Genomic DNA, 12,898 nt, shown 5'->3' with positions numbered 1-12,898 from the left:
GAGGAAACCAGCTTTTGTTGACATCAAGGACGAGGAAACCAGCTTTTGTTGAAATCCAAGAAGGACGAAACCAGCTTTTATTGACATCAAGGAGGAGGAAACAAGGTTTTGTTGACATCAAGAAGGAGGAAACCAGCTTTTGTTGAAATCCAAGAATGATGAAACCAGCTTTTATTGACATCAAGGAGGAGGAAACCAGATTTTATTGACATCAAGGAGGAGGAAACCAGCTTTTTTTGACATCAAGGAGGAGGAAACAAGGTTTTGTTAAAATAAAGGAGGAGGAAACCAGCTTTTGTTGAAATCTAGGAGGAAGAAACCTGCTTTTGTCGAAATCCAAGAATGATGAAACCAGCTTTTATTGACATCAAGGAGGAGGAAACCAGCTTTTGTTGACATCAAGTAGGAGGAAACCAGCTTTTATTGACATCAAGGAGGAGGAAACAAGGCTTTGTTGACATCAAGGACGAGGAAACCAGCTGTTGTTGACATCAAGGACGAGGAAACCAGCTTTTGTTGAAATCCAAGAATGATGAAACCAGCTTTTATTGACATCAAGGAGGAGGAAACCAGATTTTATTGACATCAAGGAGGAGGAAACCAGCTTTTTTTGACATCAAGGAGGAGGAAAGCAGCTTTTGTTGACATCAAGGAGGAGGAAACCAGCTTTTGTTGACATCAAGGAGGAGGAAACAAGGTTTTGTTGAAATAAAGGAGGAGGAAACCAGGTTTTATTGACATCAAGGAGGAGGAAACCAGCTTTTGTTGACATCAAGGAGGAGGAAACCAGCTTTTATTGACATCAAGGAGGAGGAAACCAGCTTTTGTCGAAATCCAAGAATGAAGAAACCAGCTTTTATTGACATCAAGGAGGAGGAAACCAGGTTTTGTTGACATCAAGGAGGAGGAAACAAGGTTTTGTTGACATCAAGGACGAGGAAACCAGCTTTTGTTGACATCAAGGACGAGGAAACCAGCTTTTGTTGAAATCCAAGAAGGACGAAACCAGCTTTTATTGACATCAAGGAGGAGGAAACAAGGTTTTGTTGACATCAAGGAGGAGGAAATCAGCTTTTGTTGAAATCCAAGAATGATGAAACCAGCTTTTATTGACATCAAGGAGGAGCAAACCAGATTTTATTGACATCAAGGAGGAGGAAACCAGCTTTTTTTGACATCAAGGAGGAGGAAACCAGCTTTTGTTGACATCAAGGAGGAGGAAACCAGCTTTTGTTGACATCAAGGAGGAGGAAACAAGGTTTTGTTGAAATAAAGGAGGAGGAAACCAGGTTTTATTGACATCAAGGAGGAGGAAACCAGCTTTTGTTGACATCAAGGAGGAGGAAACAAGGTTTTGTTGAAATAAAGGAGGAGGAAACCAGCTTTTGTTGAAATCAAGGAGGAGGAAACCAGCTTTTGTTGACATTAAGGAGGATGAAACCAGGTTTTATTGACATCAAGGAGGAGGAAACCAGCTTTTGTTGACATCAAGGAGGAGGAAACCAGCTTTTGTTGACATCAAGGAGGAGGAAACAAGGTTTTGTTGACATCAAGGAGGAGGAAACCAGCTTTTGTAGAAATCAAGAAGGATGAAACCAGATGTTTTTGACATCAATGAGGATGAAATCAGCTTTTGTTGACTTGAAAGAGGAGGAAACAGCTTTTGTAGACACCAAGGAGGAGGAAATAAGCTTTTAGAGACGTTAAGGAAAAAGGAGATTAGCTTTTGCAGACGCCAAAGAGGATGAAACCAGCTTTTGTTGACATCAAGGACGAGGAAACCAGCTTTTGTTGAAATCCAAGAAGGACGAAACCAGCTTTTATTGACATCAAGGAGGAGGAAACAAGGTTTTGTTGACATCAAGAAGGAGGAAACCAGCTTTTGTTGAAATCCAAGAATGAGGAAACCAGCTTTTATTGACATCAAGGAGGAGGAAACCAGATTTTATTGACATCAAGGAGGAGGAAACCAGCTTTTTTTGACATCAAGGAGGAGGAAACAAGGTTTTGTTAAAATAAAGGAGGAGGAAACCAGCTTTTGTTGAAATCAAGGAGGAAGAAACCTACTTTTGTCGAAATCCAAGAATGATGAAACCAGCTTTTATTGACATCAAGGAGGAGGAAACCAGCTTTTGTTGACATCAAGTAGGAGGAAACCAGCTTTTATTGACATCAAGGAGGAGGAAACAAGGCTTTGTTGACATCAAGGACGAGGAAACCAGCTGTTGTTGACATCAAGGACGAGGAAACCAGCTTTTGTTGAAATCCAAGAATGATGAAACCAGCTTTTATTGACATCAAGGAGGAGGAAACCAGATTTTATTGACATCAAGGAGGAGGAAACCAGCTTTTTTGACATCAAGGAGGAGGAAAGCAGCTTTTGTTGACATCAAGGAGGAGGAAACCAGCTTTTGTTGACATCAAGGAGGAGGAAACAAGGTTTTGTTGAAATAAAGGAGGAGGAAACCAGGTTTTATTGACATCAAGGAGGAGGAAACCAGCTTTTGTTGACATCAAGGAGGAGGAAACCAGCTTTTATTGACATCAAGGAGGAGGAAACCAGCTTTTGTCGAAATCCAAGAATGAAGAAACCAGCTTTTATTGACATCAAGGAGGAGGAAACCAGGTTTTGTTGACATCAAGGAGGAGGAAACAAGGTTTTGTTGACATCAAGGACGAGGAAACCAGCTTTTGTTGACATCAAGGACGAGGAAACCAGCTTTTGTTGAAATCCAAGAAGGACGAAACCAGCTTTTATTGACATCAAGGAGGAGGAAACAAGGTTTTGTTGACATCAAGGAGGAGGAAATCAGCTTTTGTTGAAATCCAAGAATGATGAAACCAGCTTTTATTGACATCAAGGAGGAGGAAACCAGATTTTATTGACATCAAGGAGGAGGAAACCAGATTTTATTGACATCAAGGAGGAGGAAACCAGCTTTTGTTGACATCAAGGAGGAGGAAACCAGCTTTTGTTGACATCAAGGAGGAGGAAACAAGGTTTTGTTGAAATAAAGGAGGAGGAAACCAGGTTTTATTGACATCAAGGAGGAGGAAACCAGCTTTTGTTGACATCAAGGAGGAGGAAACAAGGTTTTGTTGAAATAAAGGAGGAGGAAACTAGCTTTTGTTGAAATCAAGGAGGAGGAAACCTGCTTTTGTTGACATTAAGGAGGATGAAACCAGGTTTTATTGACATCAAGGAGGAGGAAACCAGCTTTTGTTGACATCAAGGAGGAGGAAACCAGCTTTTGTTGACATCAAGGAGGAGGAAACAAGGTTTTGTTGACATCAAGGAGGAGGAAACCAGCTTTTGTAGAAATCAAGAAGGATGAAACCAGATGTTTTTGACATCAATGAGGATGAAATCAGCTTTTGTTGACTTGAAAGAGGAGGAAACAGCTTTTGTAGACACCAAGGAGGAGGAAATAAGCTTTTAGAGACGTTAAGGAAAAAGGAGATTAGCTTTTGCAGACGCCAAAGAGGATGAAACCAGCTTTTGTTGACATCAAGGAGGAGGAAACCAGATTTGTTGAAATCAATAAGGATGAAAGCAGTTTTTGTTGACATCCAGGAGGAGGAAACCAGCTTTCGTAGACGCCAACGAGGAGGATATAAGCTTTCGTAGGCGTCAAGTAGGAGGAATTGAGCTTTTGTTGACATCAGGGAGAACAAAATGAGATTTTGCAGACGACAAGGAGACGTAATCAGCCTTTGTTGACATCAAAGAGACGTAAATCAGTTTTTCAGACTCCAAAGAGCAGAAAATCAATTTTGTAGACATCAAGAAGGACGAAATCATATTTTGAAGGCGTCACGAATAAGGCGATTGCTTCTTTTAGACAAGGAGACGAAGTCACCTTTTGTAGACGACATGGACTATGTGACAAGCCTTCAATATGTGATGAAGGTTTCGTTCCACTTTTTAGAATTCGACGAAGAGGCAATCGCCATTTACCCTTATTCTAACCAACTAATGGTTAGTATTAGAAATTTCGTGTGGGTGGAGGAAGGGACAAATCAACCCCTCTTCCTTACTCAATTTCGCCGAGGCTGTTACTCTGGTAACAAAACGAGCTACGATGACCATTCCCATCACCAAACGAAAATTGTCTGTCAGACTTTGATCCAGTCGCCATGGTAAAGAAACAACTAGACAACAAGCTGAACAAACAATTGCGGAATCACCCTCTGTCCCGTCAACTACATGGATTGTTATCTAAAACAGACTGTGTTGACTTACTGGTCTAACTTACTCACCTGGAATGGCTGGCACTGGGTGAAATCACGGAACACTAATTCCCTGTCCACGAGAAACTCAACAGGCCGTAGTTCAGTTTCCATGTCCAAGGTATCCACCAGCGGTGTGAATGACTGTAAATAGGAAAGAGGTGGTTAGAGATATAACGAGGATTGCAATGACATTGCTGAACCCTTGCCTAGTCCCATATTACCATTTAGTTAACAAAAATATTAACACATCATAACTCTGAGTACATAAATATAATAGTATTATTTCTATCGACCATTCCTACATGTTCAATTTTTACCAACAACTTTTTGAAAAAAAAAAAAAATTATCAATGTTGCAAATACTTCTAAAATTTTCTCACTAAATAAGTTCATAATACAGGATGGTCCAAAAGTATGGACACATCCGAATAAAAGTTGAATGAGACACTGTTCCGCAAAACTAACACTGTAGGTTTGTAATAGGAGTGCGGGGGAACTGTTATAGGGTGCATGACGATGACGGCCGCCATCTTGAATTCGACTTCAAAATTTTTAAATTTAAACCATAGCTTATGACTTTATGAAAAGTCGAAATAATAAAGTTGTGCCAGGATATTCACTCATCTCTTGTGTCGAGTGGAACAGTCCCCTCACGGATAAAATAACACCTATTATTTACTAGTTCTTTTAATTTTAATACATGACGGGACGCCTGCACGAAATATTTCTTGCGACGCCCACGAACCTTATGTAACACAGCATCAAGATGTGTATTGTTATTGACACAGTGTACTTACTAAGGCGGGCCAAAGAACTTTGGATTTCCCTCTGTCGGCAGTGAACGGATCTTCGCGGTTCGTCCATACGAGCGTGTCTTCAACAAGAAACAGATAAAAGAGACGGTCTTTATAAATGCTGATCCACTCCCGCCGATGCCACTCCACATCGTCATATTCAACTAGCACCTGCAAAGAGAACCAACAAGTAAAACATTAATAAAGATCATTAGGAACATTCATCACATGCTCAATAATTATTTATGAATCAATCGCATTATGAAAATACTTGAGGTTATGTTACTGCATCATTTTACATGGGAAACGCCAACAGGTACGACAGTGCAAATAAGTAAGGATTGGAATAGAAGGAAAGGAGTCATGAATAAAAATAGGATCAGAATGTAAGATACCATCCTGTATTTTTGTTTCCTCTGTCACCTTTGGCTATCGTGACGATGAGCAGGACCGTATATTTCAGGCTTGCTAGGCTATCTGCAAAGCCTGAAGCCTACAAAGTAAAATACTGAAGAGAAATCTCTTAGAAACTGTGTATATTAAGATGATTTGAAAAAGAAGATAATGGCGATTCTGAAGTTGGCAACCTGAATTCTTAGGAGTTGGCAACCTGTATTCTTAGGATTTGGCAACCTGTATTCTTAGGATTTGGCAACCTGAATTCTTAGGATTTGGCAACCTGAATTCTTAGGAGTTGGCAACCTGAATTCTTAAGAGTTGGCAACCTGAATTTTTATAAGTTGGCAACCGGACTGCCGTTTTTATCCTTGGAAGAGCAGCACCAGGAAAATTAAGAAAGTTAAAAATCCTTATGGTCTTCCATCAAAATTATCTTCTTTGCCGGCCTCCGTGGCGGAGTGGTTAGCACATCGAGCTGCGACTCCAGGTGTCCCGGGTTCGAATCCCGGCCTGGGCATGGCTGTTCATTGTGAGTGTCCTTTCATCAATTTCATCACATCACTCGTTCTCATCTCCGCGATTAGTCAAAAGTGGGAGAAAAGCGAAGTAAATTAAAGCAAATCAATCAACCAATCAAAACGATCTTTAGTTAGTAGCTATATGAGGGTGAAAGCTGGACTTTCTCTGCCTTTGCAAACTCATTAGTCATATCTTGATTGTTACAAACAGTATTTGTTTCTTTTGTTTCTTTTTTGTGTTTGTGTATGATTCTGTATGCTTGGGTTTCTTCCATGGTTCTGTGTAGTTTAAAAGAGCCAATAAGATTTGAACTTTCAGCCCTCCCCCATGCGATGCGGGAGGAAGTATAAATATGGCCTCTGGCAGAGGACATGACCGTGTGTTTATGAACCGGATAGCAGAAGGGAGAGTGATGTTCGGTCTCCAGTGGCCGGCCTCCCACGAGAAAGAGCATCCCGAGGCAGTTCTGCCGATGCTTAGCTTCCACTTGGCAGTTCTGCCGATGCTTAGCTTCCACTTGGCAGTTCTGCCGATGCTTAGCTTCCACTAGGCAGTTCTGCCGATGCTTAGCTTCCACTAGGCAGTTCTGCCGATGCTTAGCTTCCACTTGGCAGTTCTGCCGATGCTTAGCTTCCACTTGGCAGTTCTGCCGATGCTTAGCTTCCACTTGGCAGTTCTGCCGATGCTTAGCTTCCACTTGGCAGTTCTGCCGATGCTTAGCTTCCTCTTGGCAGTTCTGCCGATGCTTAGCTTCCACTTGGCAGTTCTGCCGATGCTTAGCTTCCACTTGGCAGTTCTGCCGATGCTTAGCTTCCACTTGGCAGTTCTGCCGATGCTTAGCTTCCACTTGGCAGTTCTGCCGATGCTTAGCTTCCACTTGGCAGTTCTGCCGATGCTTAGCTTCCACTTGGCAGTTCTGCCGATGCTTAGCTTCCACTTGGCAGTTCTGCCGATGCTTAGCTTCCACTTGGCAGTTCTGCCGATGCTTAGCTTCCACTTGGCAGTTCTGCCGATGCTTAGCTTCCACTAGGCAGTTCTGCCGATGCTTAGCTTCCACTAGGCAGTTCTGCCGATGCTTAGCTTCCACTTGGCAGTTCTGCCGATGCTTAGCTTCCACTTGGCAGTTCTGCCGATGCTTAGCTTCCACTTGGCAGTTCTGCCGATGCTTAGCTTCCACTTGGCAGTTCTGCCGATGCTTAGCTTCCACTTGGCAGTTCTGCCGATGCTTAGTTTCCACTTGGCAGTTCTGCCGATGCTTAGTTTCCACTTGGCAGTTCTGCCGATGCTTAGCTTCCACTTGGCAGTTCTGCCGATGCTTAGCTTCCACTTGGCAGTTCTGCCGATGCTTAGCTTCCACTTGGCAGTTCTGCCGTGGGGCTCAAGTTAGAGGAATGCAAATAATGTAAATTAGAGAATTATTGGAAGAATCCGAGCTTTGTTTTGTTGAATTGTAAATAAATGTATAAAGCCCATTTCTGCGAGTTTTCAGCAATCACCCTGCAACATTAATTCAGTAAGTTCTTGCCTGTGATTGATTCTTTGGTTCCGAACGCTCTGGTGAGGAACGGGATGGGAACCCAGGACTAACGAGCCTATTTAGTTGTTTATTTGGGTTTTTCCTGCCAGAAGCGGCCCGGTAAGGGTGGAGTGTTGCGGAACATGATAAAAATGTCCTTTGCCTTCAATGTTTGCAAAAGTTATTTTTCAATCGATCACTTTCATGGCTGTTATTTCTCTGTCAAAACTCCCAAGTTTGTGTTCAAGGTCACCTAGTTCCATCTTCATGCCCTGCTTCTCCTTGGTACGGTGTGTTGGGCGAAATACACAAACGTTTCGTCAAATCGCCGCAAGATGGTACTAAGTGTTTCCATCCGGAAAAGGAACGGACTATGACTGTAAAGACTACAAGTTCATTCTTTTGATATGGTAGAAAATAAGTACAAAAAAATCCACGTAAAAAAAGTACTTTGTAACTCTACTGGAATGTATTACACGAAAGTGATCCAGAGAGACAAAGAACACCCATGGAAAGATAGAAAGTCGACCATTTAACACAAGCCGACCGAAGTGAAAATGCTGACGGTTGGATGTGCGCAGACATCGTACCACTTCCTGATCAACCCTCGCACATCCTCGCTTGTGTGTATAAGGGCATCGTGTGTCTTAAATTACAATAAGAATACTATTGGTCACGATATGTTTTACCACTCAAGGGACTAACAGATGAAGCGTGCAGATTCTTCAAGGTAGAGAAAGCCTCACAAGTAGTGAGTCATGAAACGGAACAGAAGTGACTCATACGGAATCTGCTAAGTAAGACTTGCCACTTTTTTTCTCCTTCAGAGGTTGACAACAAAAGAACAAGACAAAAATGATTCCAAAAGCTAGCAACACTTGTTAAGACAGCTTTCAGAGCGTTGGTTGATTATTTTAGAAAGTAAAGTTTGCTTTGTATCCACACGAAGGGCTAAATATAGTCTAAAAGGGACTCGGCCTACAGTTTAAAGTGTAACCGGAATGATGATGCTGTACGAGAGGCCCTGTTGATTTAAATAACACAAAGTGACTACGAGTTGGTTGACCGTGACAAGTAGGACAGAGTAGAAATGAATTTGAATTTAGGATGCGTCAGCACTTAGGCTATTTTGCACCCGTCACACTATACGGGGTCCAGCCCCTTATCGTAACAAAAATAAAAGCGTGTCTGAAAACTAAAAATTTCCTTACCTTGGTTAAAAGCTGAGGCTAAAAAGAGCGCTCAGCACAAATAAGGACAAAACACAGGACAATTATACTGGCCATGGGGCCAGTCGCAAGAGCCTCGTTAGTCTGCAGTCCAGGGTGTACTACGTGGAAGGATCACCCAGTACACCCCAGAGTAGAACTGGGGAAAAAGAACATGGAAGAAGAATGTACTGGCTAGGACATTGCTAAAGGTATCATCCCAGCATTCTTCTCGGATGAATAAGGAAAGTTACGGTATCAGTCTGCATTGCCTACCGTTGGATTTGAATCTAAAACATGAATCAAAAATCATTGCTTAAAGGCTAGTTTTAACCTTTAGACCGCCGAGCGGGTTTTCGAAAGTAAACTCTCTCTGGCCGCCGCCTTTGCGAGCGATTTTTAAATTTTACACTTATTTCAGAAAAACGTTATTGCTCGGAGACTATTTGAGCAATCTGCTTCGGGTAACTTTTGTTTTGCAGCTAGAACATCAGGGCATGCAACCGTGCAGGAATCAAAACGCCAAAGCCAATAAGAGGGGTTAAGTAGGCCGCGGCCCCCAACTTTCAATGAAAGAAATCATAAAAATGGGGAATTTTTCACATATTCTATAATGTAATGCACCCAGGAACATGAAATGACTTTTATTCGGTTGAGAATGGACCTTTCTTTGAAAAATAAGGCTAAATTTTACCTCTCCTTCCCAAAATAGCGGGGAAAGAGAGGCAAACTCCCCATTTTTATGATTTTTTCATTGAAAGTTGGGGGCCGTGGCCCACCCAACCCCTCTTATTGCCATTGGCGTTTTGATTCCTGCACGGTTGCTGCCCTGATGTTTTAGCTGCAACACAAAAAGTTACCCGAAGTGGATTGGTCAAATAGTCTACGAGTTGTAACATTTTTTGTCAAATAAGTGTACAAATTTAAAATTCGCGCCAGCTTCCATACGTAACTTTGGAGTCGGGGGGGGGGCTTCGGTGGGGGGTTTTCTTCCACATGACATTTCAAAGTTTTATCTGAACATCTGTCAGCGTTTACAACCTCACATACAAGTATGAAGGTGCTAAGAGCACATGAGCTTTTTAATCAGCACGATGGGTCACCAGTGACCCATCGGTCGACTACGCCTACATTTTCTATGGGTCACATGTGACCCATTGGCCGAGCAATGGTTAAAATGCCAAAAGGTTGATTATGATGGCCTTTACTCGCAAGAAAACTCCCCCCACACGTACACAGGCTCGATTATCGACTTACTTTCGCATACACTTGGAATATGAGGAAAAATTCATGAGCTACAATCTCTCTTTTCAACACTAGCGCACCTTTTGGACAATATTGAAACTTATTTCTACCCAATGCTCAACTGTGGCTATTCCTGTTATAATTGTATTCGAGTGCCATAATTACATTATCAAAAAGATGCAATAACGCCAATATATTTTAGGCGGGGTGGTTAGCACAGCAAGCTACGACGCCAGGTGTCTGTTAATCAAATTTTACATAATCTCTGATCCGCATAGTCGCGATTAGCCAAAAAGTGGCAAAAATGTGAAGTACAATACACCTATATTTTGGGTTTGTGTTGAGTAATGTAAGTCCACTTCATTCAGAAAAAGACTATTTGGGACTGAGCCTACAGTTTAAGTGGGATCCAAACCACCATGGCGGTTCACCGAATATTGAACTCGGGACCCCTTGATTACAAGGCAACGACTTTGCCACTACGCCACTGGGAAGTCCCACTAATATTACACGAAAATGTTTCATGAGAATTTTTACCTGCAAAAACGTCCTGCTTGATTGATTTGGTTGATTTTACTTCGCTATTCTGCCACTTTGACTAATCGCGAAGACGAGAGAATAAGATGAAAGGGAGAATATCCATACCCAAACCGGGATTCGAACTCGGGACTCCTAGTCCACACCTTTACGCAATTACAGACTGAAAGAACGGGCATCCATCGGATTCTGGTTCGGGTCCCGCTTTAAACTGTAGGTCCAGTCTCTATTAGCCTATCTGTGCATAAAGTAGAATTAAAACTAAAACTCTAGAAAGAAAGAAAAAAAGCAGCTGGAGATACGGGGAAAAGAACGCGAAAGGATATATTCGTATTTCTTCATGATTATTATTCTTATAGTTGCGATGAAAAAATCGCCGTAAGATAACTAGTAAATAGCAAACGCTACTGATGCTGTTGCATGTAATAATGGCTTTTTAAATGCCCATCCTGAAACACGTGCTACGCTTGTTTACCAAACACGTTATCAGAAAACACGTCAGACATGCAAACACACTTCAGTTCCTGCATCCAGGGCCGTGGTAGTTCGAAATCACGCCGAGAGATAGCGCCACAAGCAAGCGCCAGATATTTTTTGCTCGATTGATCACGTCGTGCGACAGTGACGCAAGCAAACATGGCTTCCACTTGCGTCCCGCCCACTTGGCAACACGAGTTCCACTCCATTGGCTGCTCGGAGATTTCCGAACCGCAATCTTGCTCCGCCCACATGGCGTTGTCATGGAAACGACAGCCATGTTTCCCCGAGAGGCCATGCTTGCTGTCCAAGACGGGGAAAGTTCATTGGATTTCTTACGAAGCAGCGTGCACAAAGAGACGCTCCGTGACTTCAGTCGCATGTCTGGACGCAAAACGGTGTTACGACCGTATCACAAACATTAGTGACACCTACAGTGTTGTGAACAGTGTTAATTCGGGAAGAATTTATTTTGTGCCAATACGGAATCATCAGTATAAACACCAAGTGCAGGGTATTGTGTCTGTGTGACGGCTTGATTATAGTTGTGAGCTTTCTGTCAAAACCTTGGCACCCCACAGTGCAGTGTCATGAAAAGTGCTATCTATTGCACTGTCTCTTCGTTTTTAGGAAATCGCGGTGTGTTCGAGAACAACATTGGTGAGATAAAATCGTTAGCAGAAAACAGCAAACAAAACTGTACGTCAATTGGGATCCACCGTTTGTACGTGTGGCTGCAACCACTGTGATATCACTGGAATTGTGATCTAGCATAGGCGCAACTTGGCGGGGTCAAAGGGGAAGGAGCACTGGGCTCTCTAAAATGTTCAGGTTTATTAAAATTTACACCCACTTTCGTTAACCTCCTGGGACTGTAGGGTTATTCGTGATTTCGCAAACGAAACAGTAATTTAGCAAATACTTCTGGACGATATTTTTATGGAATGGAAAAAAACTTTTCGAGCCTGTACAGTGGGATCCATGAGTATTACCGTGCAAACTGTCCATCACCACGTTCGTGCAGTTTATTTGACCCAATATGAGCTTCAAGAATTAAAAGAAAACTAAAACAAGCTGTTGACAACTTCTGCACTAGCATACACAAAAATCCATCGCTTAAAAACCCATAGGATGTAAGTGGAAAGTTAATTAAAACAGTTATGGACAATTTGCACGGTAACACTCATGGATCCCACTTATTATTTTTATCTATTACAGGTGGTTCTATTTTAAGATTATTAATGTTTCCATAATTTTTTGATGGATCCGCCCCAAATAGGCCCTAAGTTAAGTGCATCGGCATTGTGCCCTTTTGCTACCAGCGAAATGAGTGGACAACCAGTAAAAAAAAATGTTGAAAAATTCCACATCTATGTTAAAATACCAAAATGCTGCTGAACCGTATATAGCATTATAGTTCTTGGTTTCAGTCGACAGAACAGTGTTATTTCTCCAACAATTATGGCGACTTCAGGTATTTGGAGCTTCATTTTAACCTTGTACAGTGGGATCCATGAGTATTACCGTGCAAATTGTCCATGACTATTTTCATTAATTTTTCTCTTACACCCTATGTGTTCTTAAGCAATGAAGTTTTATGTATGCTGGTGCAGAAGTAGTCAACAGCTTGTTTTGAGTTTTCTTTTAATTCTTGAAGCTCTCATTGGGTCAAATAAAGTGCACGAACATGGTGATGGACAATTTGCAGGGTAATACTCATGGATCCCACTGTACCCCGCTGTTTACTATGTTTTGTCTAATACTTACATCGTCGGCTAACAATCTACTATATTAACACAGGTTCGTAAATACACACAGAGAACTAAATGCATCATCATATTGATTGATGCACTAAAGTGTGTTTTGTAGTTTCTTCAAAGAATCAGATTCACATTTGATGCATTTTGGTGCATTTTTGTACGTCGTAAAACAAGCACCAAAGTGCATCATCATTTGATTCAAGTGAGGAT

At 41.9% G+C, this 12,898-nt stretch overlaps 1 protein-coding gene across 2 annotated transcripts in view; it reads right to left on the bottom strand.

Moving 5' to 3' along the window:
• The window catches only part of Kdm3 (Lysine demethylase 3), a 444,114-nt gene that overhangs the window by 338,440 nt on the left and 92,776 nt on the right, over nucleotides 1–12,898 (bottom strand). For both annotated transcript variants that reach the window (XM_083142382.1, XM_083142384.1), the window contains exons 2-3: nucleotides 5,031–5,198; nucleotides 4,261–4,374 (exon numbers count right to left, since the gene is read on the bottom strand). In XM_083142382.1, coding sequence (XP_082998508.1) covers nucleotides 4,261–4,374; nucleotides 5,031–5,198 — 282 coding nt within the window. The remainder of the gene's footprint in view (nucleotides 1–4,260; nucleotides 4,375–5,030; nucleotides 5,199–12,898) is intronic.

Source organism: Lepisma saccharinum, chromosome 21 (genome assembly GCF_977018435.1).
Source record: "Lepisma saccharinum chromosome 21, izLepSacc3.1, whole genome shotgun sequence".
Lineage (NCBI taxonomy): Eukaryota > Metazoa > Arthropoda > Insecta > Zygentoma > Lepismatidae > Lepisma > Lepisma saccharinum.
The sequence above is the reverse complement of the archived record's forward strand: the minus strand, read 5'-3'. Positions and strand labels throughout refer to the sequence as shown.